We start from the raw sequence: 27,684 nt of genomic DNA on the forward strand, positions 1-27,684 counted from the left end.
TATTGCAAATCCCCTAGACTATATTTGAGAAGTGATTTTGCCACATGTCTTCTCTACAATCAGTTTCACAAAAAAATATGACATGGCTACTATAATTGATGACATGGCTTCCGAAAAATATGACATGGATTATTTTATTTAATGTTGATTTATATTTTTGGTAAACTTTTTAGAATATGGTAATAACTCATACCTTACATTTAATATTGATATTTATTTTTGGTAAACTTATTTAAATATGGTAATATCACATACATCATCTCTAAAATAAATATATTCATATATAACATTAAAATTTCGAAATTATATTTTATTTTATTTTCTATAATTATACAATTTGTATTGCCACATGTCCTCTCTACAATCAGTTTCACAAAAAAAAATATGACATGGCTACTAAAATTGATGACATGGCTTCCGAAAAATATGACATGGATTATTTCATTTAATGTTGATTTATATTTTTGATAAACTTTTTAGAATATGGTAATAACTCATACCTTATATTTAATATTGATATTTATTTTTGGTAAACTTCTTTAAATATGGTAATATCGCATAAATCATCTCTAAAATAAATATATTCATATATAACACTAAAATTTCGAAATTATATTTTATTTTCTATAATTATACAATTTGTATTACTAAATCTTTAAAAAATTGCTACAATTTTTTAAAAAATTTGATTTCTAATCCTGAAATCATTAGATTCTTATATATCTACAGATTCTATAAATATTGTTAGTTCAAATTTTTGATAATTAGACAATATATTTTTAAAATTTTAAATAAAAATCATTTTATTTTAATTTAATATTTAAATAAATAAAATCTATATTTAAATATCGGTAAAAATAATAAAATCTATAATATTTAATAAACCTTATTTTAAATATAAATTGAATTTTGAAAACAATTTTACTTGGTGCATGAAAACAACTTTTATATTAATGAAAATTTACAAAGCCTTGAAAGAGAGAGAGGCGCAGAAGATTCAGATTTAAGAGAGAGAGAGAGAGAGAGAGAGAGAGAGAGAGAGAGAGAGAGAGAGGGAATCGGAGGAGAGAAAAGGAAGGCGATGGACGAGCAAGAGTTCCGTAGCATCCTCAATCTATTCCCCGTCGTACGCTCTCGCGACCACCGTGTAAATCTCTCTCTTCCCTTTTTCTCCGGGGAATAACTCTCTTTCTATTTTGTTGTTGTTGTTGATCGTTTGCTTGCGGCTGCTTCTGCTACTGTGAATTGAAAACCCTAATTCATCGAAAGATTGTTCTAATGCACAATTACAAATGTCTTAAGGCTCGATTTTCGTCTGATCCATCATAATTCATCCACTATTCGTTAAGTGTTTTTTATATGTCACGCCACGCGGGTTGTGATATCATTTTGAGGTTTTTTTTTTCTGGTTTCAGTCTGAATTAGATTCTTCAAGTCCAGCGCAATCAACTTCACAGTCAATTGTTGAGCGAGAGGTACATTTCTTTCTCTCTCTCTCTCTCTCTCTTTATTTGCTTAAAATATATTATATACGCTTGAATTGAAGTGTGATGGAACTTGGAATCACTCAAAGCAGCTAAGTGTTGATGAGCCGAAAGACTTTAAAGATCTGAAGACTGATCAAGGTATGCATCTTTTTCTCCGACCTTGGTCCTTGGGATGTTTTTACTAACTAGGTGTAATAGCTCCTTCGAATTATGTGAGTGAATCGGGTTCAGAGAGAAAGCTGAATCTAAATAGAAAAATTAATCAATAAGCTTTGTTTTTTGTTGTTGTGCTATGTGTTTTCCTTAGGTAGATTCGGATATGTATTTGCATGTCAATATATATGACCGATGAAATCTAAACCTATTCACTACATTTGCTGAACACATAGCTTGCATCTGGATGCTACTGTTATAATCTTTGCATAAATTATCTCTAAAAATAAAGTATGCAGTTTTATGATTACTATGATTAAGATTGTTATACATGTGCATCATCTTTTATCCTGATTTTTGGACTTCTTTTGATAGATACCTTTACATTCTGGGATAAACTCAGAACGGCTGCTGCGAATAAGGTAATTTATCACCAGCGACTTTGTTCCAACGTTTCAAGCTTGTTCGTTCTTCACTTGTGAACTTAGATACTTACCACTGGAAGAGATTATTCTTGTTTCACCTCTGATTCTACTACTTATACTGAGATTTCTCCTTTCAATTTGGGCATGTTAAATTGTCTTTAAACCTTAATGAAACATCACATTTATTGCAGGTTGGTGAGGTTGAAGCAGAGAGGTTTTGCAAGGCTTTCGAGAAACTCCACAAGAAACTTGTATGTGTCCCTCACTAACACGTTATCTTCTAAAGACAGTTATTGCAGGTCGGTACTCATGTCTCGTGTGTCTCGGTTTACTGCAGGTTTATGAAGAGTTGGATCCTGAAACTGCAAAGCGATACTTATTAAACTCTTAAAACAACTTCATGTCTTCATTACAATATGCCACCAAAGGTTTGAGATTATGTGGAGATGTTTCGACTCTCTTTTTGCTTTTTGGATTATCGTAATTATGTATGAGTGGTCAACAATACATTCTCTTCTCGTGTTCATCTAAATGATGATTCTCATCTTATATGGTAGAAAAAGTTATGCTTGGGACATGATTAATCAGTATCTTTTATTAATTTAGTATATCTTTTTGAACATCCTTATTTTTCTATATCTATGATTATTAGTTTTTCTCGTTTCTGATTTCTGATTATGGCTATGGGAAAATCTATTTCGTGTCCCTACTTCACATTTCGAATTTTCAATGAAAATGTAATCAGATTTTTTTTCTTTATTTTCCCGGTCCTATCTTATCCCGACAGTTCTCAGTCTGCTTCTTACCTATTGACAATGTCTAGTAAAATAAAAATGCATTTGCGGTAAATAAAATTGTACTGTATACGACCAAACTGTCGTCTCAGGTTAAATCTTAAAACCGTAGCTTCTGTTGCAGTCGAAGTTCACATTTTGTATGTTTGTAATTATATCCGACTTAAACCTGATGTTCATCAGTGCATTACAAGACTTTCCTATAGTAAAATATTTGTCTTCATACAGCTTTTCTGTAAGAACAATAAATAATATGTTGAAGAAACCAATTGTTGTTTTAATATTGCAGCAGCATGACATGAAATAGCTATCTTTCACATCAAACTCTGTAAAATACTAGCTTTATCTTAATTTCAATTGAACAATGATGTTCATTCTTTTCTTTGGCATCAACAATGATGCTCATTTCATCATCATCCTCAAAATATTCGAACCACACGAAATCTCCACCAGCTTCATACTCTTTCCAAAGGAAATAAAAGATAATCATGCTTAATATTAATAAACTAAGAACGCTCGTCTTATCATACGAATATGCAGTATTTACTATTTTTTCAAAGACTCTTTGTTCAACACTCTTAAGATCTCATACCTCCACATATAACATAAGTTATACAAATCATGGCCAATCACGTACGATGTAATGTATATCAGTGTAAGAAAAAAGTAAATAAATAAGTTTTTTTATTTGCACAAATATGTTTTATTCAGACAAAATTTCACAAAACTTATAAAAGAAAAAAAATTATTTATTGTGCAAAGGATTTGGACCTGTGAAGACCCTTCTCTTGTTATTTTCAAAAACATGCTCACCACCTTCATATGTATATCTTGATTCTCTTGACGCGTCATTGAAACTACGATCATGAAGCTTTGGATCGAAAGCTCCAGGTTTTTTAAAGCTTCCATGAATTGAGTGATGATGATGAATGCCATCAGGAGAGGAAGATGATGAAGCTTTAGCGTAAAGAAACAGAAACAAAAGAAGAAGGATAATGAAGGCAACAGTAGTGAGGTGTTTCCGAGATTTTCTTCTGGAGTAGTAACTTCCCATCTTTTCAAAATGTTCAAAGGTATAAACGATTTTTAGAGGAAAAAGAGGGAATGAAAACTGAAAGATCCGAACAAGATCTCTTAAATTCTCTGTGAAAGTCTCACTTAGAATGAGAAGAGAGGAATGGAAGTGATGGAAGAAAAAGCTAGGGGGCTTTTAACCTATGACTTGCTCCAAAAGTTTGTTGCTCTCTCTCTTTCTTTTTTCCTTCATCTATCACTTTATAAAGATAATAAAAGAGTTTATTTGTTGAACAAAAAAAAGATAATAAAAGAGAAGGAAATTAGAGGTTTTGTAAGTATCATTATATTTTCTTAACTAAGCTTTGGTTGAATGATGTTTAAAGGTATTAGCTGAAATAATTGGTTAGTGGTGTTATTACTTATTAGAGTGGTTAATTTAGAGAGCAATGAGGATGTCAAAAAGCATGTAGGTAAGAGTAATTAAGTGAAGGGTCAAAGAAGCAAGGAATAGAAAAGGGGCCAAAAAAGGGAACTGGAGTGATGATTCTAAGACTTAGCTTTCTTTGAGGAAAATGATGGTGTCTGTCTTCACTACCTTTTTTCTCATTCCTCACCCACATTGACACTCACACACATGAAAAAAATCAGATTCCACTTGAATGTCCCCTCTTATTTATCATTTTTTTTTGTTTTCATTTTGTCTTTCTAGAATATTAGTAGCTTTTTTGTTAGTTTGTTTTTATTAGGACTTAAGAGGAAACAACTGTATGCCAAATGGATATGATTCTCCAGGATCATGTCTACCTTCAATGTTTGTCTCGAAATACCTTAGATTAATTTGATTCCTTAGTTATATCTTTTTTTTTTGCTAAATGATTCCTCAGTTATATCTCATTTACTTAAACATCAAGACCAAATCATCATTCACATAGCACTGGGGCAGGCCACCTCTACGTATGTGTTTATGTTCAACCAAGTAACTGATGGAAAATACCTGAAGATAACACGTTGTGGAAGGTCATAGACTTATAGTTAAATCGCTATCACTAATAATTGGAAGAGTTACATTGCCTCTTTTTTAGAAACAAGATTTTAACCTCTACAAAAATGCTATAGTTTATCATCATATCATACAGTCACACATTGAGAATTCAATGTGACTGAGAGTAAAATACAAAGTGTAAATCTTTTATTTTTGATTTTAACTGTGAGTTATAATCAGTACAAAGTATGATATCAAAGTCCAAATATTTTAATTTCTTCGATTGTAGCTTACCTGTAAATATCAAGTCTCAAAAAGAAAAGAAATCTCACAAACGTTATGCTTAAGCAGGAGAAACATGTATATTTTCTTTTTTGCGACAAAACAAACGGCTATTCTATTCATGAGAAACATGTATTAAGTCCCATATAAAAAATAAATACATATTGAAAGTAATATATGAATGTATGATAATCTTCCATTCTTGAATTAGTTTCTTTGAGTGGAAATTAAGACCATCACTTAAATATATCATAGAAACTAGTGAAGGTGAGTGTCCTACCACAAATATGATTGGAATTATGATTTGTTGTTGTGTTGTTGTTCATGGTTATTATATATGTAGAGATTAAGGGAATTGAGTAATATTATGCGATTAGAAAATGTGTTATTTTAGTAACAACAATACAGTGTGTTGTTTTATCAGCTTAAGCTTGTAGATTTTAACTAGGAGGGTCGAGTTAGAATTGTTAATTCATGTGTATATTTGGGCCGTACACAGGTCGCGTGAAGCCCACGGGGGAACCCATTAAGAAAAAACCAGCGAAAAAATAAATAAAAAAAAGACAGGAACCATGGGAACTGTTATCCCCGATTGGTTAAAGAAACAGAAACTCTTTTTTTGTCCGTCCTGTCTCAAACCCAAACCCTAAAGTACTCTCTCCTTCCCTCGATCTCTGTCCTCTCTTCTCCCTTTCACTTCCCCCCTTTTAATCAAATTTGCGCGGGAAATCTACTAGTTCACAGGAACCAAACCAACCTTTTTTTTTCTCTCCGTTTGAGAGGTGCTGGATACAGAGCCCCGTAGCTAGATTTGATTTCTCCAAACGAGATCTGTGCTTTGTCAAAAAAAAAACGTGTATGTAGCCCTTCTTTCTCCTTCTGCTTCGTCTCTCAATTGTATTCTTAGCTTTGTTTTACTCTTAATTATTATTATTATTGAGACCATTCGTATGCAAAGCAAAGATAGAAAGAAAGTTTCTTGTTGACTAGTTGATACCAAAAACAAATCATGGACTTAGTTTCTTCTTTTACCAATACAAATTTTGTTTACTTTTTGATATCAATTTCAGATATTTTGTTAGCTATTAATTTTATTTTGAGTCTCCAACAACTTCGATCACTATGCAATATGAGCTGGTGATTAGCTTTATTTATTATGTTTATTTTATTTTATTTAATAGTACTGTTCATTTGTTTGAAGCTTCAAATTGTTAGTTTATGACACTAAAGAGTTTCTTTGTAATTTTTTGTTTTGTTTTGGTTTGAGACAGGGATCGTATTTGCCAGTGATCATGCAAAACCAATCCAGAGCATTATAAAAAAGAAAGATGGAACCTGAACGTACCATATTTGGAGGTAAGCTGCTCATTTCCCCCGATTGCATCTTTATGGTTTTTTAATGTGGCTGCTGGGTTGTTATAAGCGCAGCAGGTCCCAAAGAGCTGTGTGGTGCCGTGGATCTTTTATCCCAATACAAACTATCGCCACACCATGAATTCTTCTGCAAGAAATCACTTGCCGCGTCTCTGTCGGATTCCCATTATCTTCATAACGTGGTTGGGGACACAGAGATCAGAAAGGGAGATGGAATGCAGTTAGATCAGCTTATTATTCAGAACATGTCACAGAGCCGTGAGACTAATAATAATACGCGCATCCAACCTTTTGATATGGATGAGCTTATGGAGGCTTTCCAGCTCAGTGATATGACTCCTGTTGAATTGCCTCTCGTAAGAATCTTGCTCTCAGGGTCCTATGGTAGATGATTGATTGACTTAGGTCCTAAGAACCTGAACAAGCCCGGTTTTGTTTTTTTTCTTTTCCTTTCAGGAAGAGAAGGGAGCTCCTACAATTCCACCCAAGTCGAAAAGTGAGTCGAGAGATAAGGAGAGGAAACATAAAAAACACAAGGACAGGGGTAGTAAGGACAAAGATAGAGAGCATAAGAAGCACAAGCACAGGCATAGAGACAGAAGTAAAGATAAAGATAAAGATAAAGATAAAGATAAAGACAAGGACCGAGACAGGAAAAAGGAGAAAAATGGACACCACGATTCGGGTGAACACTCTAAGAAACATCATGATAAGGTAACAAAGACTTGTTTGTTTGTATATTTTTGAATTTTTGGATCCTATGGAAAAATCACATTGGAGTTGCTGATATTTCAGAAAAGGAAACACGATGGGGATGAAGATCTAAATGACATTCATAGGCACAAGAAAAACAAGGTATAATGGTAGTGCAGGGTGGGGGGGGGGACTTGTACTCAACTCTGAACTTCCCACTATAATTAAAGGTTTCAGAGAAGTAGTATTATGTCTTTAGTAAACTAATTGATTCGGCTCTCCATTTATTATCTCATTGCAGCATAAGAGCTCAAAGCTGGATGAGATGGGTGCAATAAGGGTTGGTGGCTAGATTGGTAGACATTCCCAATTCTGTATTCTGCAGTCCAGTAGGTGTCACGGAGGAGGTTTAGAATCACTTTTCAGCTCACTGTAGACAATATATTAGGTAAGTATCTGTCTCTCACTTGTTTAGTTAGCTTGGGACTTCCAGGATCCTTCATAGAACATATATGTATCTGTCATCTTTATCTAGAGAATCCTTTTAAGGGGAAATGGTTGTCACTACAAATTTTGGGATAGTCGAGTGTTTTTGTATTGTTTAAGTAACTGAAGTCCAAATAGCATTTTTTTCTAGGGAACATTGCACAACGTATCCTAACTGTGTGACTTACTTCTATATTAGTATTGGATTCTTCTCTGGTTATTAAGAAAGCTGCACTTCATACACATCTTATAGAGATCTGTAACCTGTTAAAAAGAACAGATAGAATGTGTTTTATAATGGAATGGGATAGTTAGTGTCAGATAACAAACAAATCAGGATTCCTTACATTTTTAAGTTGTGTTGGTTTTGAACATTTTGAGGATTTGGTTTGCTTTTCTTTGTCCTGGAATTGGCTTTTTAGGTTAATATCTCAAAAATGGTGAATTCTTTCCGTGGAGAAGAAGAAGAAGACGAAGGAAGGGAAGACTTGTGAAGGAGAAGCAAAATTCATATCACACGATTGATTTGGTGGCAGCTTTGTAACATTTTGGTCTTGTGGGGGTGTGTTTTCTTATTCCATATCTTTGATGTTTTGTAAAATCAAATACAATCTTTAGTCTATTCATGTAAAATAATTTGTTATCCAATTAATGTTGTTGAAAAAGATCTGTTAAGTCCAATTAGTGTTCAAATATATCTGTATGCAACACAATATAGCTTACTTGTAAAAAGTTGAATAAAAATATCTGGTAGACTATTATATTTTCTCAAACACGTTGCCAGCACTAAGATATCAGTACATGCTTGTGAGCGTTTACAAAAAATTCCTTGAATCAACCCGTCTGATTCAAGGAAGTTCTCATATGCATGTTCTGTATCAATCTCAGCTTCTTCCTCGTGTGTTTCCAGTGTCGCGTCATTTGAATACAGGATTTTCTGTACTCTTCCTTGCTCTATTAAATGTTGAGTACTCCAATTGCTGACTATTTGCATTCAGCTCCTCTTTTGCCATTGTTGTTACCTTGTGCTTGTTCGGAGATTGATCTTATGAGAGCATTATGAGAGTCCAGAAGAGGTATAAACGTCCAGAAGATCCAGTGATCCGAGGCAACATACCAATTGCACAAGGGCTCCATGTTTTCGCCTTTCTCCATCTGTTTATGTTTTTGACTGTATCATTTCCTTTCTTCTTTGAGAGTTGAAGTTTTGACAAACTCGAGTCTCTTGCCTGCACGTCCGAGACTCTTCTCTTGTTCAATCAGAGCATTGATGGAGCTGTTACAAGAGTAAAAGAACTCTGTTTCCAAGGAACAATAGCTGGCTATCTATATTAAATCAAAATAAATTTAGTGTTTACAAAATTAAACACTTTTTGGACAACAAAATTAAACACTCTTATACTTTTTCAAGATGGAAAGCACAATGAAAGTGGAGAAAGAAAACACTAATGTTTGATTTATAATACTCCTCCGTTTCAGATTAATTGTCGTTCTATGAAAAAATTTTCGTTTCAAAATAATTGTCGTTTTATGATTTCTATGTAAAAAAATTTAATAAGATTCTTCTATTTATTTTTCTATTGGTTGAAATATGGTTAGCTGTATGAGTAATAATGTTTTTATTTTAAAAATATACAAAATTAAATATTTTATTAATCTGTGTGCATGAGTCTAAAACAACAAGTAAATTGAAACAGAAGGAGTAATAATAGTAACTAGAGGTTGAACCCGTGCGCCCGCACGGGTGTTTGCTTTTCTGATAGATATATAAATAGATCAAAATATGATAATTTAGTAGTTAGTCTTGTACTATTTTAGTTTAATGTTGAATTCGTGTTATAAATTTATTTTACTGGATGTGTGTGTGTTAATTTTGTGTGTTTTAAATCAGGATCAAACCAACGATTGGACTGGTTAAACCGTGAACATGGCACACATCTAGACCAGTGGATAAACCGGATTTCTTTTTCATTTATTCAGGATATAAATATTCAGAGTAAAAATATCGATTTAATATTTAAATATAAAATATTGATATCATATTTAATTTTCATTTGGTTTATACTTTGATTAATAACTAAATTTAATTATGTTTATAAAATTTACCAAAGAAATTACCAAAAAATTTAGATCCAAATATATTTTAATTCTTTAATTTAACTTAATTGAATTCGGTTGAACCTAATTGAACTCAGTTGAATCATATTTACCCATGGTCTAAAATAAAACTGGTTTAGTTACAGGTTGGTTTTAATACATTAGTTATGTAACTATACAAAAATATTTGGATCTATGTATCAATATACCTCTCATTATTAGTATAAAAAATTACTTACATGTTTTATTGTATGATTAAAATGTATTATTAATATACTGCTAACTTATAGATCAAACTTTAAAATCACTAACAAATATATATATATTATATATATATATATATATATATATATATTTTAAGCTGCTTTCAGCATTTACATTTTCGGATTTACATAAGTATAGCAACAATTATATACACACATATTGAACACTAATTACGGGGCACAATACATTATGAATAGGGAATATCAGTACCCCCATGGTTTAGAGCCACAACTTATAATTACCTTCTGCAAAAAAGACTTATGTGGCATTCTTTTTTTGTTGATGTGGCATTCTTTGTTAACACTAACCCAGTCGTTTATACAAAATGATTCACTTTCCTGGAAATACTAAGCATCAACTTCAAGTTTACCGATAAGAATCTCAAAATGTATCAAGCATCCATGTCGAGCAGTTTAATTATATAAATTGGTTTCTCTAGAGGAAAAGTTTGGACTCTTATCATGAAACCATTTTAAATATAAGAATAAGAAACTGCCCAAAGAAAAATGACATATTTTCTAGAATTTTCTTTATCTTGGTAACAGCCCTAAGTAGCTAATAATACTTTTTTGCAGATTTCTCAATGAATGGGTTGTCAAAAGAACTAATGAAAATTACAGAATTAAAAAATCAGAAAAGTGAAACTTTTAGTCGACATATTTTCCATCTCGAACCTAATATATAGGAAACAAATATCTGTTTGTTCATTTAAGAAAAGATATTATAATATATCGAAAAAAGAAAACAAAAGATACTCCTTATTATATTTGAAAGATTGATATCACTTCTGATACGGCAGTTGCCTAAAAATAGGCTTTGATATAAGGTGTCATTGATTTAAAAGATATTTTGTGAAATTAATTTAAATTGGATGTATCCAAAGTGTTATTCCTGATATAGCTGGAAAACAATCTCGGTTAAAGAAAATTGTGATCAATTTACGCCATGTTTAAAAATTATAAGAATATTTTATGGGCTAATTAATTTTTAGAGTACATATTTTAAATTATAAACAAACCAACGGAGTTCCTGTTTCACTTGCTTTGACATATACAATTCTATGTATAAAATGCATATTCATATTTTCAAAAACGAAAGTTGAGGCATGAAATATAAAAAAGTCAGATACTTCAAATCCCGTATGATATTATTATACACAGTGACAAAACCAAACAAAAATTCACAATTGGATGTACTATATTTAATCACATATTCTATAGTTTCGTATGGTATGAATTTAGTATATTACATGGAAACAGTGTTTTGGTAGTGATGACTTTAATATTTTTAACATAGATAATTAATTTATGCACACGGTTTTACATGAAATGATTACACTACATTATGGCAGCTGCGAAAAATAAAATTGAGGATTATTTATGGTTAGAGAGATTTACGAATTTATTGTTAGGTATTCAATTAATTAGGGTTGTTATGTAAAGATGTTAAATGACAAAAAAATCAATGGCACAGACTTGTAATATTTAAGAAAAATTAAGGGTTAATTTTAATTTGTACTTCAGTTTTAATAGATTAGATGTAGCAACACAACTTCGTTTCCATCGAGAAACTGTTGAGTTCTGCAAATTGATAAAGGAATGGACCAAGAGTTGCAATCATCACATCTTCCATTAGTAGATCACTTGAATCCACATGGTTCGTTTAATATTCCCAAATTACAATTGAGCATGCATTCAAATGAACTTCTAAAACCGTACTTCTAAAACCGTCTAAGTAAACCAACCAATGAACAACGCACAGAACTGCCATTGCCTTCATTTGGTTAGGAGAATTCGATTGATGACATCAACAGGCAAAGCGTAGGCTGGATCAATTGCTTTGACTCCAGGATACTCAAGGAGGGATAGCCCTGAACCAAATTTTGATCAAATCAGACCGCTTTGTTTGGCTATTAAATCAACAAAGGTGAGTTTAAAGAGACACCACTTAAGTTTGTAAATACCTGCAACTCCAAAGTAGGTGTGGAAGATATCAACAGCATCGTCAGGTCTGTCTGAGATACCTCCGTTCTCCAAATCCTACAAAAAATCAGGAAATGCGAGAGCTTTGAAGTATAAATTAACAACCATACGACTTGTCTTGACATATTGGAGACAATACCTGACAATCCAAGATGAATTTGACAAGCTTTGCTTTGTTGATCCAGTGAACTCTATCTATCATGATTAGGCTAGATAGGACCCACCAAGAATAGCAAACCTGGGCAATAAGAACAATCAAAAGTGTGTTTAAGAACTAGGGGGTAAGTATATAAAGGTCTCTCTAACTGAAGAGGAGCTTAACGCATACATCAGGAAGTTTCTCGGGTCGTCCATTTAAACCCCCTGACTTGACTTGTCTTTCACATAACCACCACCCGAGTAAGTCCTTATCGACATGATGGAGACTCCCGGTGATAGCAAGAGCACCCACGCAACAGAAAACTGCAGGAACAGGAGAAACAGAATAAATAATAACAGTCAAGCTACCATGAAACTTTCATTACTGTCTACACAATGGTTTAGCAACAACACCTCCACTAAGGAAACAGAGTATATCTGAGTATCCGAGTCATTTTAATAGTCTAGGACTATTTAACTCGGTAAAGTCATCTAAAAACCAAATGCAAGTAGAATCGGGTGGACACAGGAAAAAAAAAAGCTCAGGTAGCACAACATACTCTGTCCTGCATGTGATTCTGCTCCGGGTGTGCACCCAAAACCACCATCAAGGTTTTTGCAGCTAACAATGTAATCAACGGCCTTCTCTACATTGATTTTGTCAAGACATTTCAAAATTGAGAGAGAGCATATGGCAATGTAGGAAAACCTACATAAACAGTCTCCCAGTTAGTTTCAACAAAAGTGCAATCACAAGCAGAAAACATATAAATGTCTTCCCACTACCTCGTGTCTACTTCGCCCCACATATCTCCAGAGAAGGATCCATCTTCGTTCTGCAAACCAGCAATATCTAATATATCGTATATAGGAAACCACAATGATATCTATCATAAAAAATTTGCATAGCATTTTTCTTTGCATAGTAGTAATATGAAAGTTGACACCATTAGTAAAGAAGGTAAGTGCCAAAGGATACAGCTTGATACTTTTGCAACGTCAAGAATGTCTAGTTTGTCAAAGAGGGCCAAGATTTGTACAGCACTCAGTGTATATAAAACATGGGGGTCATGTCCAGTATTTCCGGCAAAGCCACCTGTTCAGAAAATCACCATTTGTTAACTTTTTTACAGAATGATATCTTATGATTAGGATAAAAACAAATGATTAAGTCCGATGGTATCCATATAGCTTTTTACTAGCATATTTAGCAATGAAAGGCAATATGAGTTTCAAAGACACCTTCTTTCAGTGCCTAATCGTTGTTCTATTGGTAAGCAGAAATATAATAATAATACAGACCAGATTCGTGCTGGCAGGTCAAGAGCCATGAAACGACTTCATCAACGGAAACAGAGGGAAGCTTGTCGAGTAAGTCTAGAGTGGTGAGTCCCCAGTAGGCACCATTCATCCTGAGATGATCCATCACCACCGACTCAAAACTCTCTTTCTTCTAGCAGGTTAGGATCATTTCCAAGACAATTAAAGAAAAAAAACGAAACAAATAAGTAAAGTTAACAATCGCAGTGACATAAAATTGAGAATTGAGGAAAGGATGTACCTTTTCTGACATAAGAATGTAACGTACATGCTTGTCAGCTACAAGCTCACCCATCTGCCCATAGGATTAATTCACATCAGATTCAGTAACTTTTACATAAAAGAATTTAAATTGGATCGATGTTGCAAAAGCTTAGTCTACTTCGATGAGTTAGAGATCGAATAAGATCATTGAGTGAGAAGTTCGCCTTTGGTTACCTGGGAGGACGAGGAAGACGAAGAGCTCATCAGCTTGATTGGAGACGGGAGACAAGTCGCGCGATTGGAGGCGGGGGAGTCGAGATCGAAGGAGAGGCTTCTTTATAATAAGACCTTTTTTTTTTTCTTCTTATTCGCCGAAACCTTCTTCCTCGAACAGAGGCTCAGACGGAAACCGCTGACCGGCCGGCCTGGTTTTCTTACGGCAAGAGAGAAGCCAAACCTGATTTTCAACCGGTTAAAGTAAATGAACCTGGTTTTTTATTCTAATTGTGGTTTTTTTGTGAAGGAATCGTTCGGTTCGATATTCATTTGATTTTTGCGTTAAGCGTTGACGAAAATTTGATGGGCCAATAATAGCAAAGAGACTTGGAAGAATGATTAGGAAGGAAGCTGGATTATATCAGCAGCATATACGGGTGGAGGGAGATCTGTCGTCAGTTACTGAGTTTCTTCATCAATGGCGCTAAGACCTATGGACGATGCTGTCTTCTTCTTCATCATCTCTCTGCTTCTTCTGTTTCCGTCTCCGTCCGTTTCAGATTCAGCTACTCAGGTGTGTGTTGAATCCAACACTCCCTCTTGTTCTTTTCTTCTCCGCGCCTTTGAGCCTTGAACTGAGACCAGTTAACAGCTTCTGTTTTGATCTGTCTCTCTCTTATGAACTGTTCATCGTATCGAGTTCGGTTTGTTATAAGCAACAAGTTCAAACCAGTTTTTTTTTTTTTTTTTTACAAAAAAAATCTAATCTTGTCTGCTAAGTCTTGAGCTGGGCTTGATTTTAAGCAAGTAACATATTAAGCTAATCCAATAGATTGAAATTGAAAATAGCTAAACTTTTTTACATTGACTTGTAATTTCTTAAAGGAAGTTTATCCAGACAATCGACTTTCAACTGTCTGATGGGATTTGAATATGTTTTTTTCTGCTTCAGTTTTGTAGTGCGGAGAGAGGGTCTCGTGTGGAATCTTGTGGGGTTCTTCCATCTTCTTCATCGACGAGGATTTTGATCAAAGGAGGTACAGTTGTGAATGCACATCATCAACAACTTGCTGATGTCTATGTGGAAGATGGTATTATTGTCGCTGTGCAGCCTAACATTAAGGTATTATTAGCTTAACTTATCTCCCTTGTAATCTTGTATCCTTTTTCTTTTTGACGCTGCTTGAAGATTCTCCTGTTGCTCTGTATCAGGTTGGGGACGAAGTTACTGTACTCGATGCTACTGGAAAGTTTGTCATGCCAGGTTAAAAATCAATTCTTACTAGTTGTTGATACGTTCATCAAGTTTTGGCCTTTTTCTTCTTCTTCTACATGGTAGTAGTGGATGCCTATGATCAAATATCTGATCCTAGTATCATATTTGCTTCTAATTAAAAAAAATGGTTAGCCTTCCATCTTCTTTTTTTCTAAGATATTCTTCTTTCTTCATTGTCAATAGGAGGAATTGACCCACACACGCACCTCGCCATGGAGTTTATGGGTACAGAGACTATTGATGATTTCTTCAGTGGCCAAGCAGCAGCGTTAGCTGGTGGAACAACTATGCATATAGACTTTGTTATACCCGTTAACGGGAATCTGGTCGCTGGTTTTGAAGCCTATGAAAACAAATCCAGAAACTCCTGCATGGATTATGGTTTTCATATGGCGATCACAAAGTGGGATGATGGTGTTTCCAAGGACATGGAGATAATGGTCAAGGAAAAGGGTACATGCCTAATAGTTTTGGTGTTTTCAGTTTTCCCTTAGTTTTGCTATGCTATGCTATGATGAAGCTGAGTGCTTTTGTCTCTCTTAACTTGTAGGTATCAACTCTTTCAAATTCTTCCTAGCGTATAAAGGATCGCTCATGGTCACTGATGACCTCCTCCTGGAAGGTCTTAAAAGATGTAAATCCCTCGGTGCCTTGGCGATGGTTCATGCTGAAAATGGAGATGCGGTTTTCGAAGGACAGAAAAGAATGATTGAACTGGGCATTACTGGTCCAGAGGGTCATGCTCTTTCAAGGCCTCCTGTGGTATAATTTATAATCAGCCTCATAGGATTTTGTTTCTCTTGCTTCTGTAAACTTCGTTCAAGTTATTATAACCGAGATGTTTGTTTGACATATGGCAGCTTGAGGGAGAAGCCACTGCCCGGGCAATTCGTTTGGCTCGTTTTGTTAACACGCCTCTCTATGTTGTTCATGTGATGAGTGTTGACGCAATGGATGAGATTGCTAAAGCTCGAAAAGCAGGTTCTCTTTTCCTTTTTCCTTTTCTTTTTCTCTGCTCCTTGTATGGAACAACCTTTAGTGTAACATATAGGTTGATTTTTAAAGACTTATTCTTCTGTAAATGTATTTCAGGGCAGAAGGTTATTGGAGAGCCTGTTGTGTCTGGATTAATCCTCGATGATCATTGGCTTTGGGATCCTGACTTCGCAATTGCATCCAAGTAAGAAACTTCTCTCAGGTTCTGCTGGTCAAAGAGGTTCCCATTTATTCTTTCAGGTTTTCATTCAAAGTTCTTACTCTTAATATTTCAGATATGTCATGAGTCCACCAATTAGATCAATAGGCCATGGGAAAGCCCTACAAGATGCCCTTTCAACAGGAATCCTTCAGGTTTCTTTCCTTGATATATTGAGTAGAGAAACATGAGCTATAGGAACTGATCACTGCACTTTCTTGGGCATTATCTCTGCAGCTTGTAGGAACTGATCACTGCACTTTCAATTCTACACAAAAAGCTTTGGGACTTGATGATTTCCGCAAAATACCTAATGGTGTTAATGGTATAACACCTGACATGACTTGTTTCTTGCTCTCTGTGCTTCTGCTTTTGTGCTAATATTTTGTGAAAATACTTTGGACATAGGTCTTGAAGAACGTATGCACCTGATATGGGACACGATGGTGGTAAGTAACTCACTCGTGGGCTGTAAAATCTTCTTTCCTTACAGAAGTTTTTAATCGTTTTATTGTATCATAATAATCCAGGGGTCTGGCCAAATCTCTGCGACTGATTTTGTTAGAATAACCAGCACAGAGTGGTATGTTTGCCATTATTAATATTTTTTTTTTTTTTTTTTGATATCGATGATAAGCTTTTTGATTTCATTTATTGACTAATGTGTTTGATTATCAGTGCCAAAATTTTCAACATATATCCACGGAAAGGAGCTATTCTTCCTGGATCGGATGCAGACATTATTATACTGAATCCAAACTCAAGCTACGAGATTAGCTCAAAGTCCCATCACTCAAGATCAGACACTAATGTCTATGAGGGCAGAAGAGGAATGGTAATATGCATTAGCAATTTGCACAGCCTCTCTTGACTGATATGCATTAAAACAAAATTTCTGATGATGACGTTTTGTACTCAGGGAAAAGTTGAAGTGACAATAGCAGGAGGTCGAATCGTATGGGAAAATGATGAGCTAAAAGTTGTTCCAGGAAGTGGCAAGTATGTCGAGATGCCTCCTTTCAGCTACCTCTTCGAGGGGATTGAGAAATCTGATGCTAACTATCTATCTTCTCTTCGAGCTCCAGTTAAGCGTGTCAGGTCTGAATCTACTTAAGTTACAAGTATCATCATGTGCATATTCATCATTTGATTCTATAAAAATATTTGTACATAACTGTATTTTTATCAACAAGATCCAAAAGAACGATTATGAATAAAAGCTGTTCTATACTCTAGAATTATATTAGCCATGTACTTGTGATAAACGCTGCATCCGGCGTTGGCTGCTCCAAATACTACTCACTGCTCCTACTTCGAATGAAAATAAATAAAATGACGTGGACAATGATGACGAGATAAAAAATGCCGCCGGAACATAGAAAAGAGTCGCGAATGTGAGTTCAATATTACTTTTAGAAAAAACAGAAATACAAAGCTTTTGAAGTCGTTGACGTAACAGGGCTCTTGTATGTATATAAAACGTTGTAGCAATGCTACTCGGCGTCAAGTTGTCAACACAACGCACAGAAGCATCCAAATTCACAAATGGGCCTTTGAATTGGGCTTATAACAGTCTAATTGGATTTAACACCGTCAATAATTGAATGTAAAAGACAGGTTTACCCTTACTTTGTCTGTCTATATATACCGAACACCACCGAAACCGGAAGTGCTAGAATTCTAGTTTCCGACGGAAGATTTATCTGGGCGACGGTAATAACAACTCTCCGGCGACAAAGAGAGAAGGAGATGACGACAATGAGCCATCGCAAGCAAAACACGAGGCTGCCACCGGAGGTGAACCGCGTGCTCTACGTCCGTAACCTCCCCTTCAACATAACGAGCGAGGAGATGTACGACATCTTCGGCAAGTACGGCGCGATCCGCCAGGTTCGAATCGGCTGCAGCAAGGACACCAAAGGCACGGCCTTCGTCGTCTACGAGGACATCTACGACGCCAAGAACGCCGTGGACCATCTCTCCGGGTTCAACGTCGCGAACCGGTACCTGATCGTGCTCTACTACCAGCACACGAAGATGAGCAAGAAGTTCGACCAGAAGAAGAACGAGGAAGAGGTCGCCAAGCTGCAGGAGAAGTATGGTGTCTCTACCAAAGATAAGTAGACACGTGTCCTCCTCGATTTCGATCCGATTAGATTGTTATCATTACTTCGTCCTGCGATTTAGGTTTTTTTTTTAAATTGGGGGAAAGGTCAAACCTTTTTGCTTGAGCTGTATTGAGTTGATATGTATGTTGAACCAAGCAATGACAGTTACCTCTTTTCAGTTCCATATAGCTATTGATGTTACTAAGTATTGTGCTTTGATGCATTTGATGATCTGTAGGTTTTGAAGAAGATTGGTTAGCTTTGTATCTTTCCAGGATTGGTAAGTGTTTTGCTAAGAAGTGAGAGAACGTAATCACTAACACATACAATAGAATTGAAAAAAAGAATCTTTTAAGTACATTGAGAAAAACCAGAAAAAAATGTACAATAGATCAAACACCTCCTCCCCAAATCCCCAACTAATGAATTTTTTTCTCCCTCCCTTCTTGAGCCTTCTCATCTCTTAACGATGTCCTCCGGTTTCAATCATTAGTAGTAATCCGAGCATGCTTTTAATCTTTTTTGATGTGCCTTTGTCTTTCATTGTTAAAAGGAAGATGAGTTTTCTCGACTCATGTTCTGCTCTCTTTTGATATCTTCTCTCTTCCTCTCTACTTTAACATTTTGGTTTTTATTTAAATGAAAGGTCACGCCGCTTCTTTGGGATAGGATCAGGGTTTCCTTTTCTCATCATTGCCACAAACTCATCGTAGTTTATCCGACCATCCTGCATCAGAGATTTGCTTAATGTTAATATTAATGAGGTTGTTAGATGCTTTGTTTTAGTTTGAAGGGGAAGACTGTTGTTTCTTACATTGTCTCCGTCGACCTCTGAAATTATCTCTTTAATGTCTCTGCCATCGTTCATGCCGAACTCCCGGAGGGCTTGTTCCAGCTCTTCCATAGTGATATATCTGAGAACAGAAAGCATTATTTGAGGTGAACATTTGGATTCACAGCAAGCTTCATACTTCTGTCTTTGGTGTTTGAAGTATGTTAAGAATCAATTATTTAACAAAACTGAGTGCTTACCCGCTGTTGTCTTTGTCGAAATGTTGGAAGGCTGAGTAGAGATGTTCTTCTCTGTCAAGTCTGTTGATATGCATTGTGGCTGCGATAAACTCACCATAGTCTATTGTTCCATTACCATCAGCATCGGCCTATAGAATAGCATGGTTGCACAGAGCAAAAAATAGAAAAATCGGCGGTGAGTCTCCTTGTTGCTCAGCATATGACAGAGGGTAAAAAAAATTGTTGTTAGTAGGCAAAGGACTTACAGCTTCCATTAACTGCTGGACTTCGTATTCTGACAACCTTGTACCTTGTTTAGCGAGTCCTTGTCTTAGCTCCTCGAGTGTAATTGTTCCACTGTTATCAGTGTCCATACCTTTAAACATCTCCTTTAATCCCATGATCTCTTCCTCTGATAAGCAGCCTGCTATCACCTGTTCAAGGGTTTCAGGGTTTTAAGGTTAGGATACTCTACTACTGAGAGCCATATTCCATTCATATTTTCTATTGGGCAAATGATGTGATTATTACCCGTAATGCAACTTTCTTGAAATTATTCATTGCTTTGAATTGCTTGAGCCTGGACATCACCGCATTGTCAAGAGGAACGTCTGGTGCTTCTCCATCCTCCTTGATCCATGGATGATCTTTTACAAAAAAGGAGAGAGAAAACATTACTTGGCATGAAGAGAGACTGTTATGTTTTTGTGTTATTAGTGTGTGTTTGTAGAAGCTTACTGAGAACTTGAGCAGCAGTTAGTCTTTGCTTGGGATCAGAGTTGAGCATCTTCTTAACAAGATCCTTCGCTTGAGGTGAGATAGATGGCCATGGATCACTTGAGAAATCAACATGGCTCTTTAAGATGGCGTTGAATATTCCATTCTCCGATTCTGTGATCATCAGGTAATCACAACTCATGAATATATTTAAAACAAATCATCTCTAAGATATATGTTTATAATTTGGGTTGACAGAGAAGAAAGTGGAATGACTTTACCAGCCCAAAAGGGTGGGACACCACATAAGAGGATATACAACATGACACCAATACTCCAAATATCAGCTTCTGGTCCGTACTTCCTTTTCAAAACCTCAGGTGCTATGTAATAAGCACTACCCACAATATCCTTGAACACCTCTCCTGGCTTGTAGAATACAGACAGACCAAAGTCGGTGGCTTTGAGAGGAGCTTTCTCATCTTTGCTGAGCAACAGAAAGTTCTCAGGCTTTAAATCTCTGTGAATAACTCCCATGGAATGGCAAGTATGGATTATCTGAACAATGGTTCTCAGCAAAGAAGCAGCTGCTCTCTCCGAGTAATGTCCTTTAGCAATAATCCTATCGAACAACTCTCCACCTGCGCAAAGCTCCATGACCAAATGCACGGAGTGCTTATCCTCGTAAGCTCCTTTAAGCTCCACGATGTTCGGCTGACCAGTCAGGTGATGCATTATCTGCACTTCCCTTCTTACATCCTCAATGTCTTCTTTGTTCACAAGCTTCCTTTTGGCAATGGTCTTGCAAGCAAACTGCTGACCTGTCGCCTTCTGCGTGCAGAGATGCGTGACGCCAAACTGTCCTCTCCCTAGCTCTTTGCCTAAAGAATACGAGGATTTTACATCTTCCATGGGACGGCCTAAGACGGGTCCTATAGGGCCTTGTTTGGTTGCAGGAGGAGGAGAAGGAGGGGCGTGTTTGGATTGTGTTGGTACGGAGGCTTCAGCAGTTGGACCAGCGTTTGAATCGGTTATGCCGCGTGTGCCTCCGTTGTCGCCTGAGTTACGTCCGTTAGAACAGCAGTTTCCCATTGTTGCATTAGAGGGTGAGAGGAGAGGAGAGGAAGGAGGTAAAAGCTCAAGGAGGAAGAGAAAATTGAGAGGTTTTTCTTTTTTCTTTTTGTTTTTGTGTGTTTATTCTCTTGTTTCTTCTTTAGCAAGAAACGTTTTGGTGTTTTGGTTGTGAATAGCTATCAATAGAATGTTTTGTTCATCTTCGTTGGCCTTCGGTTCAAAGGTGTAAAGCGTTTGTTGATAGGGAGGAAGTTTAGGACCTAAAGCTTTAAGTCTGTAATGTTATTTAAAGAAAAAAAAAAAGACGTTTTAGGATTTGAGGATATATTATTTTTTTTTGTTGACAAAAAGAAAGATATATATATTTTTTTTAAACAGTCGTTAACTAGTCTAATAAAATACTCACTCCGTTTCATAATACTTGAAGTTTTAGAAAGATAATTTTGTTTCAAATTAGTTGAAGTTTTGAAATTTTAAGGTTACTTTAACTTTATTGGAAACTGTTCAACCAATTAGATTTCACAATTTTTTTTATTATTGGTTAATTGATTTTAAAATTATATCTTTAAAATATTTTTTATTAAAAAATACAATTTTCTTAATCTTTGTGTACTATGGTAAAACATCAAGTATTATGAAACGGAGGGAGTAATTAATAAATAGTAATATGAAAATCCAGCTAAACCAACATAGAGTTTTTTAGTCAATTGTTACAATGTGAAACGATGACAAAAGAAAAAGACAAAAGGGTAAGAAATGTCTTGATAAAAAAAAAAGGTAAGAAATGTCTTTGTCGTGGCGACTTTTGATTGGACCGATGCATAGAATTAGACTAGACCGTGTTGTGTCTGAACTTACCCCTCTTTCTCTTCTGTCTCTTCCCCTTCACTCAGTAGCAGCTGCAGTAGGTCAGAAAAACCAATAGTTTCTTCTTCGTTTTAGGTTTTGATCTCTCTCTCTCTCTCTCTGTAGTGGAAAGCAAAGGGGAAAAACGGGAGTAAACAAGGCAATCGACTCGGGCTAATGTGTGTACCCATTTGATTTGTGTGGTGGGGTTTAGAGTGATACTTCAATCTTTTGCGCTTAGTTTTTTTATTAGATTAGGTAGTGTACTTCTCATCATCAATGGCGGCTTCTTTAGCGGCTATGCAGCAGCGGCCACAAATTGGAGCTTCGAATACGGTAAATTCGAGTCTCTTCTTTTATTCCTCTTTGGTTCTTATCATCCTGTTTGATTCGTGAGATTGTGGAAGACTGATAATGTAAACAAAGATTACTGCTTTTGCTTGAAAGTATATGTGATACTCGAGTAAAAGTATGAGACTTTTTTGGAAAGATCAGATTTTTTGCTAAAATAACTAGTGGATAAGAAGTGTGATTATATGCATTCCTCTGTGGGGGTTCTTGGGTTCCAATTCATTACCTCATATCCCCATTATATAGGCATCATTAGGTGTAGTGTTTGATTTTTTTGCTGTGGCTGCTGCATCTGTGGATTTCTTGTTACTAGCTTGGTATTAATAAACTAGCATAGATCTTAGCCAACCAACTGAAGCGAAAACAGCTCTATAGTCTTTACTGGTTTGTTGGTAATGGAAGAATCTTTCAGATGTGTTTGTTCTTTTTATCCTGTAGCATTTGAGTGGTTGATCTATATAATAATTCAAACCGTTGATAATCTTTTTCTTGTATTCCACTATGAATTCTTTCTTTGACAGGTTTACAAGAGCGGTCCTCTCTTCATTTCATCAAAAGGTGACTGACCTTCTATAGTTTATCGTTCTTCAACATCATCTACGCTACAAACTTTTTGTGTATCAGTCTTGATTCCTTAGTTACCACCACCATCTTGCTGTCTTCCATTTTTATATCTCATTCTGATTGGCAGGGCTTGGTTGGACATCCTGGAAAAAGCGTTGGTTTATCCTTACTCGAAATTCGCTGGTGTTTTTCAAAAATGATCCGGTCAGTATTGGTGTCCTTCCAGTTTCAGAAGTTCTTTCATTTCTAGATGTGGTGTTCGTTCACTTAACTTCCCTCTATCAGTCTGTTTTAACAATGTGCATGGAGTTTAAGAGGATCTTAATTTACACTTATCAACTCCCAACTTTCTTCAACTATTAGTTACCCTCACCTCATTGTTTCAACTGTTTTTGGCAGAGTGTATTACCACAAAAAGGGGGTGAAGTAAATTTGACCCTTGGAGGCATTGACTTGAACAGTTGCGGGAGGTATGTCATTACCTTTAAATTTATTGTTTATAAAAGTTAACACTTCCAAATTTTCTTGACATTTTTTTCGTTTGCAGTGTCGTGGTGAGAGAGGATAAGAAGTTACTGACTGTATTATTCCCAGATGGGCGTGATGGACGAGCCTTCACCCTCAAGGTGATTCGTATATTTAAGAAATCAGACTTCATTTTTCGTCCACCTTATGTGCTGTGATTCTAATAAATGCTAATTTTTTTTTTGGGCTCACATAGGCTGAGTCGTTAGAGGACTTGTATGAGTGGAAGGCAGCTCTTGAGGAAGCCCTTGCACAAGCTCCTAACGCAGCGTTGGTGATTGGTCAAAATGGGATATTCCGAACAGAAGCAAACAATACAACTGAAGGCTCCTTTAATTCATGTTAGTTTTTCTCTTTTTTATTTCACTATGATCAAATCCTGTCATATTTACCTCTGTATATCAATCACACCCTGGCATGCAGGGAGGGATCAACGCCCATTGAAGTCTTCTGTTGTTGGAAGGCCAATTTTGCTTGCTCTTGAAGAAATTGATGGAAGTCCATCTTTTCTTGAGAAAGCACTTCAATTTCTTGAGACATATGGTGAGTTTTTTTGCCTCCTAGTTTTAATTAAATCTATATTGTAAAAAATGTTTTTTTTTAATTATCCATATAAATGTTTTGTTTTTTATGGCGCTTCTTTTTGTCCACACACAGGAACCAAAGTAGAGGGAATCCTAAGGCAATCTGCAGATGTTGAGGAGGTAGAACGCAGAGTTTATGAGTACGAACAAGGTATTGATATTGTTACATTTTGAACCCTTTCTTTTGGCTAGTAACTTCGGAAAGTGAATATACATTTCTGATTTCTCTCTCTCTCTTAATTTTCCAAATGTACTACTTATCTAGGCAAGACAGATTTCAGTCCTGAAGAGGATCCACATGTTGTTGGAGACTGTGTTAAGGTACTATATTGATCATTGTGCGTCGTCAACTATGCTTCCAGTTTCAATTCAATGTGTTAATGTTTTTTGTATCTGCAGCATGTTCTGCGGCAGTTGCCTTCTTCTCCAGTTCCTGCTTCGTGCTGCACTGCTTTGCTAGAAGCTTATAGTAAAGTCTTTTTTGTATATGAAATCTATGTTTCTACTTTCGTTTATGTTTTTGTATATATAACTCGAATTTTTAACCTTTTTCTGTAGAAATCGATCATAAAGAAACTCGGGTTAAGTCACTGCGCTCTGCTATAGTTGAAACATTCCCAGAACCAAACAGGCGACTACTACTGCGGTATACTCTCATGGAAGCCTGCTTAGAAGTTTATTAGTTTGGTTACTTCAAACAGCTTTATTCTCAGTATGGGTTTTATTCTGTAGGATTCTAAAGATGATGCATACTATCACTTGTCATTCCCGTGAGAACCGGATGACTTCATCTGCTGTAGCCGCTTGTATGTCCCCATTGCTACTGCGTCCTCTACTGGCTGGAGAATGTGATCTCGAAGGAGGTTTTGACGCTCTAGAAGATAACTCTGCCCAGCTTCTTGCTGCTGCTAATGCTGCCAATAATGCTCAAGCCATTGTCACATCCCTTTTGGAAGACTATGGGAACATGATCAATGTAAAGATCATGCCATCCTGTCATTTAATTTATATATCTGGTGCCAGTGCCACACCAAAACAATACCTATATACTCAACTATTTGTTTGCAGGATGAAGGTCTCCAAAGATGCTCCACTTCTACTGATTCTCATATTGGCGAGAGTGGGCCTGAGAACTCAAGTGATGAAGAGGACATAGAGGTTAAACGTCCTGACGTGCGTAATGTGGATATTGAAGATGGCCAAACAGATGATGAAATTGATGTAATGCTGAGCAGAAAACCTAGTGAAAGCAGTGGTTATGCTGGCAGTGATCTGTATGACTACAAGGAATATGGGGTTGAAGATTCAGATGCTGAGTCACCCAAAGACATCCATTGTTCAATCGAGAGTACAGACTTTCCCACTAGAGTGAAAAGACAAGTTGAAGAGCCTTTCAAAGATATAGAAATCGCCAGCGTATCACCTACTGAGAACTGTTATCAATCAGGGAGAGAGGCTATGCCATCGGCCAGTCCCAGCACCCCTCTCACTGCCCCTAGATACACAGCTTCAGCTGAGAAACCTGCAAACAAAAGTTCTGGTTTATCAACAGGCAGCGCTAAGCGTTCTTCACCCTGGGGAAGAAGCACCGTAAGTTTTCTTCCCATTGCTGGCATGAAAAGTGATAAGTCTGTTGTCACCAGCTTCCAATTCTTTTCTTTGTTTTGCTGTGTGCAGGGCCAAAAAACTCCTGCTAAAGGATCATTTGATGGTTCAGGAAATGACGAGTAAGATATTCAATCATGAATGCGTATAATAACACTCTAATTCTTATGAGGTTTGCTTATGTGAATGCTGCTGCTTCACTGCTTGTAGGCTTCTTATACAGAGGCTCGAGCTCATGAAAGATGAGCTGCGGCAACGAATCGCTAAGGAGGTAAATTTTGTTCTGGCAGTAGAAGTACTATATATGCTGATTACATAATGTGTTGTTGTATTGATTGAGTGGACCCACCCCACTGCAGGCTAAGGGAAATGCAGTATTACAAGCTAGCTTGGAGAGAAGGAAGCAAGCTTTGCACGAGCGTCGGTTGGCACTCGAACAAGATGTATGAACCTTCTCTTTGAGATTTTTTGTTGTTTCTATTCTCCAAACGTCCATTTTGCTGACCAAGCTGGCCATGAAATAATCAGGTTGGGAGATTACAAGAGCAGCTGCAAGCTGAGAGAGACCTCAGATCCGCTCTTGAAGTTGGTCTTAGCATTTCTTGTGGACACTTTAGCTCACAAGCTGCGGACTCTAAAGTTAGTATACAATTTCGTTCCTTGTGTTTACCGGTTATATATCTTGCTCTCCTTGGTTCTAACATCATCAATAAATGCGAAGACAAGGGCTGAGCTTGAGGAGATTGCTCTCGCAGAAGCTGATGTGGCAAGACTGAAGCAGAAAGTTGCAGAGTTACATCATCAGCTTAGTCAGCAGCGTCATCATCACTTAAGCTCACTCCCAGATGCTCAAAGCCATCATCAGTTTCTCCAGAATCACAATACTCAACTGTGAGTTTTATCAGCTCTAAATTCAAGTACAATCCATCTTATTACTCAAAAGTAAACTCCGCTAGAAAGATATATATAAATACTCTCTACTTTAACAATGTTGCAGGAAGTCTTTTCAGCAGGACTTCGATTCCATTCTTGCTTTCGTCAATCAAGAAAGAAACCAGAGAACGGTACTAATCAGAGAGATCTCACTAAACCATTGACACCACTTCATTTATTTTCTTAGTAACATTCAAACATGTATTGGAATCATATATAGGATGAGAGCAGCTTAAGAGCAGAATGGAGAAACGGTAGAGGAAACAACAACAGACAAGTACCAGGCTCGCCGAGGCTAAACGAAGCATCCTTAGGCATTCCAATGGAAGAGTTTTCACCTGTTAGTAGTAGTGTTTTCTCTTTTTTTTTGTCTTTTGTTAAAACTCAAATCTTGAAGAGAATCCTATTCTAATTGTGTTACGGTCCTTTGTAGGTGATGGAGTACGCAAGACATGAGCATAATAACCATCCTCCTGCTCCTCCTCCTGGAGCATCTGCAGCTCTGATGGAGCTAACAACACGTCTGGATTTCTTCAAGGAAAGACGTTCACAGCTTATGCAACAGATTTCAAACCTCGACCTCAACTATGGTTCTTCCTCTTCTGTGCATAGATCGTCTTCTCCACCGTGGAACTAAGCTCTTTAAGCGGTTTCTCCCCTTCCCCCCCTCCCTTTTATCCATGTAATCAGAAAAAAAAAGAATGTATAAAGTCTCCAGCCTTTGCAGACTCATCATGCAGGGCATGCTTGTAAAACACTGGTTTAAAGCCAAACCGACTTATATCTATGGACCAGAATGCGATGAGAAGCTGGTTTTCTCGTACGTACGTCTTTGTTAGTGTGATTTATGTAAGATTTTGAAGAATTATTATAAAGGGTTTTGTAAAATGTTCCTCTTTTGTATCTCGATTTTGTTTAGAAAATTTGACAAAAAAATTAAAGAGAAATTTTAGAGAATTTTTTTTTAAAAAAAATGAACAA

General features: G+C 36.3%; 8 protein-coding genes across 15 annotated transcripts in view; 5 read left to right on the plus strand and 3 right to left on the minus strand.

The window, feature by feature from the left end:
- The window catches only part of LOC108818244 (uncharacterized), a 41,035-nt gene extending 38,346 nt beyond the window's left edge, over positions 1–2,689 (plus strand). The window contains exons 1-7 of one of the 5 annotated variants that reach the window (XM_056990799.1): positions 963–1,023; positions 1,065–1,147; positions 1,416–1,475; positions 1,547–1,625; positions 2,016–2,062; positions 2,257–2,316; positions 2,403–2,689. In XM_056990799.1, coding sequence (XP_056846779.1) covers positions 1,082–1,147; positions 1,416–1,475; positions 1,547–1,625; positions 2,016–2,062; positions 2,257–2,316; positions 2,403–2,456 — 366 coding nt within the window. In that variant the 5' untranslated portion in view covers positions 963–1,023; positions 1,065–1,081 and the 3' untranslated portion in view covers positions 2,457–2,689. Of the gene's footprint in view, positions 1–962; positions 1,148–1,415; positions 1,476–1,546; positions 1,626–2,015; positions 2,063–2,256; positions 2,317–2,402 lie in introns of those variants that run through there. The other 4 variants (XM_056990798.1, XM_018591143.2, XM_018591144.2 and 1 more) reach the window with 4 other exon arrangements.
- An 837-nt stretch (positions 2,690–3,526) lies between these two features.
- On the minus strand, positions 3,527–4,277 carry LOC108818245 (CLAVATA3/ESR (CLE)-related protein 22-like). The gene has a single exon (XM_018591147.2). It carries the CDS (start codon positions 3,911–3,913, stop codon positions 3,605–3,607), a length of 309 nt encoding a protein of 102 aa, XP_018446649.1. The 5' UTR covers positions 3,914–4,277; the 3' UTR covers positions 3,527–3,604.
- Positions 4,278–5,721: 1,444 nt separating this feature from the next.
- Positions 5,722–8,374, plus strand: LOC108818242 (mediator of RNA polymerase II transcription subunit 19a). 2 transcript variants are annotated; one of them, XM_018591141.2, is made up of 7 exons: positions 5,722–5,996; positions 6,412–6,496; positions 6,569–6,870; positions 6,971–7,228; positions 7,310–7,369; positions 7,509–7,655; positions 8,116–8,374. In XM_018591141.2, exons 2-6 carry the CDS (start codon positions 6,469–6,471, stop codon positions 7,557–7,559), a joined length of 699 nt encoding a protein of 232 aa, XP_018446643.1. In that variant the 5' UTR covers positions 5,722–5,996; positions 6,412–6,468; the 3' UTR covers positions 7,560–7,655; positions 8,116–8,374. The 2 variants fall into 2 exon arrangements, with proteins under 2 accessions (XP_018446643.1, XP_018446644.1); XM_018591142.2 differs by having other exon boundaries at positions 5,741–5,996; positions 6,572–6,870.
- A 3,288-nt stretch (positions 8,375–11,662) lies between these two features.
- LOC108814653 (geranylgeranyl transferase type-2 subunit beta 1) lies at positions 11,663–14,088 on the minus strand. Of its 2 annotated transcripts, none has more exons than XM_018587263.2 (10): positions 13,933–14,088; positions 13,736–13,789; positions 13,477–13,624; positions 13,154–13,270; positions 12,961–13,027; positions 12,735–12,883; positions 12,365–12,498; positions 12,176–12,274; positions 12,018–12,093; positions 11,663–11,924 (listed from the first exon to the last, which is right to left on the minus strand). In XM_018587263.2, the coding sequence occupies exons 1-10, from the start codon at positions 13,960–13,962 to the stop codon at positions 11,830–11,832; spliced, it is 969 nt and encodes a 322-aa protein (XP_018442765.1). In that variant the 5' UTR covers positions 13,963–14,088; the 3' UTR covers positions 11,663–11,829. The 2 variants fall into 2 exon arrangements, with proteins under 2 accessions (XP_018442765.1, XP_018442764.1); XM_018587262.2 differs by having other exon boundaries at positions 13,477–13,627; positions 13,933–14,087.
- A 160-nt stretch (positions 14,089–14,248) lies between these two features.
- On the plus strand, positions 14,249–17,623 carry LOC108817598 (dihydropyrimidinase). Its single transcript, XM_018590326.2, has 13 exons — positions 14,249–14,488; positions 14,867–15,037; positions 15,127–15,178; positions 15,374–15,643; positions 15,741–15,952; positions 16,051–16,171; positions 16,283–16,370; positions 16,462–16,540; positions 16,623–16,710; positions 16,794–16,834; positions 16,916–16,968; positions 17,064–17,220; positions 17,305–17,623. Exons 1-13 carry the CDS (start codon positions 14,393–14,395, stop codon positions 17,497–17,499), a joined length of 1,623 nt encoding a protein of 540 aa, XP_018445828.1. The 5' UTR covers positions 14,249–14,392; the 3' UTR covers positions 17,500–17,623.
- A 424-nt stretch (positions 17,624–18,047) lies between these two features.
- LOC108817599 (splicing factor 3B subunit 6-like protein) lies at positions 18,048–18,675 on the plus strand. The gene has a single exon (XM_018590327.2). The coding sequence runs from the start codon at positions 18,135–18,137 to the stop codon at positions 18,507–18,509; it is 375 nt and encodes a 124-aa protein (XP_018445829.1). The 5' UTR covers positions 18,048–18,134; the 3' UTR covers positions 18,510–18,675.
- A 121-nt stretch (positions 18,676–18,796) lies between these two features.
- On the minus strand, positions 18,797–21,403 carry LOC108817600 (calcium-dependent protein kinase 17). Of its 2 annotated transcripts, none has more exons than XM_018590328.2 (7): positions 20,503–21,403; positions 20,243–20,395; positions 20,036–20,151; positions 19,771–19,938; positions 19,526–19,653; positions 19,308–19,407; positions 18,797–19,220 (listed from the first exon to the last, which is right to left on the minus strand). In XM_018590328.2, exons 1-7 carry the CDS (start codon positions 21,311–21,313, stop codon positions 19,125–19,127), a joined length of 1,572 nt encoding a protein of 523 aa, XP_018445830.1. In that variant the 5' UTR covers positions 21,314–21,403; the 3' UTR covers positions 18,797–19,124. The 2 variants fall into 2 exon arrangements, with proteins under 2 accessions (XP_018445830.1, XP_056846352.1); XM_056990372.1 differs by having other exon boundaries at positions 20,243–20,418; positions 20,478–21,403.
- Positions 21,404–22,177: 774 nt separating this feature from the next.
- On the plus strand, positions 22,178–27,591 carry LOC108818001 (rho GTPase-activating protein 6). Its single transcript, XM_018590845.2, has 21 exons — positions 22,178–22,477; positions 23,014–23,050; positions 23,184–23,260; positions 23,456–23,526; positions 23,604–23,682; positions 23,778–23,922; positions 24,005–24,124; positions 24,239–24,316; positions 24,431–24,486; positions 24,565–24,634; positions 24,724–24,811; positions 24,898–25,141; positions 25,234–25,755; positions 25,843–25,892; positions 25,981–26,041; positions 26,130–26,213; positions 26,299–26,409; positions 26,492–26,661; positions 26,768–26,834; positions 26,924–27,043; positions 27,137–27,591. The coding sequence occupies exons 1-21, from the start codon at positions 22,421–22,423 to the stop codon at positions 27,338–27,340; spliced, it is 2,511 nt and encodes an 836-aa protein (XP_018446347.1). The 5' UTR covers positions 22,178–22,420; the 3' UTR covers positions 27,341–27,591.
- Positions 27,592–27,684: the final 93 nt, after the last annotated feature.

Source organism: Raphanus sativus, chromosome 7 (genome assembly GCF_000801105.2).
Source record: "Raphanus sativus cultivar WK10039 chromosome 7, ASM80110v3, whole genome shotgun sequence".
NCBI classification, from domain to species: Eukaryota; Viridiplantae; Streptophyta; class Magnoliopsida; order Brassicales; family Brassicaceae; genus Raphanus; species Raphanus sativus.

Excerpts from the sequence above, each read along its gene's own strand:
- LOC108818245 (XM_018591147.2), bottom strand. The coding sequence starts at position 3,913 with ATGGGAAGTTACTACTCCAGAAGAAAATCTCGGAAACACCTCACTACT.
- LOC108818242 (XM_018591141.2), top strand. The coding sequence starts at position 6,469 with ATGGAACCTGAACGTACCATATTTGGAG. Across the intron at positions 6,497-6,568 it reads TGAACGTACCATATTTGGAG|CAGGTCCCAAAGAGCTGTGT; the intron begins GTAAGCTGCTCA and ends TTATAAGCGCAG. Across the intron at positions 6,871-6,970 it reads CTCCTGTTGAATTGCCTCTC|GAAGAGAAGGGAGCTCCTAC; the intron begins GTAAGAATCTTG and ends TTTTCCTTTCAG.
- LOC108814653 (XM_018587262.2), bottom strand. The coding sequence starts at position 13,962 with ATGAGCTCTTCGTCTTCCTCGTCCTCCCAG. Across the intron at positions 12,884-12,960 it reads TGGGGCGAAGTAGACACGAG|GTTTTCCTACATTGCCATAT; the intron begins GTAGTGGGAAGA and ends CTGTTTATGTAG. Across the intron at positions 12,499-12,734 it reads AGAATCACATGCAGGACAGA|TTTTCTGTTGCGTGGGTGCT; the intron begins GTATGTTGTGCT and ends CTGTTCCTGCAG.
- LOC108817598 (XM_018590326.2), top strand. The coding sequence starts at position 14,393 with ATGGCGCTAAGACCTATGGACGATGCTGTCTTCTTCTTCATCATCTCT. Across the intron at positions 15,179-15,373 it reads TGGAAAGTTTGTCATGCCAG|GAGGAATTGACCCACACACG; the intron begins GTTAAAAATCAA and ends CATTGTCAATAG. Across the intron at positions 16,969-17,063 it reads AGAATAACCAGCACAGAGTG|TGCCAAAATTTTCAACATAT; the intron begins GTATGTTTGCCA and ends TTTGATTATCAG.
- LOC108817599 (XM_018590327.2), top strand. The coding sequence starts at position 18,135 with ATGACGACAATGAGCCATCGCAAGCAAAACACGAGGCTGCCACCGGAG.
- LOC108817600 (XM_056990372.1), bottom strand. The coding sequence starts at position 21,313 with ATGGGAAACTGCTGTTCTAACGGACGTAACTCAGGCGACAACGGAGGC. Across the intron at positions 20,152-20,242 it reads AACTGCTGCTCAAGTTCTCA|ATCATCCATGGATCAAGGAG; the intron begins GTAAGCTTCTAC and ends TTTTTGTAAAAG. Across the intron at positions 19,221-19,307 it reads CAGAGGTCGACGGAGACAAT|GATGGTCGGATAAACTACGA; the intron begins GTAAGAAACAAC and ends TCTCTGATGCAG.
- LOC108818001 (XM_018590845.2), top strand. The coding sequence starts at position 22,421 with ATGGCGGCTTCTTTAGCGGCTATGCAGCAGCGGCCACAAATTGGAGCT. Across the intron at positions 23,527-23,603 it reads GACTTGAACAGTTGCGGGAG|TGTCGTGGTGAGAGAGGATA; the intron begins GTATGTCATTAC and ends TTTCGTTTGCAG. Across the intron at positions 23,923-24,004 it reads TGAAGGCTCCTTTAATTCAT|GGAGGGATCAACGCCCATTG; the intron begins GTTAGTTTTTCT and ends CCTGGCATGCAG.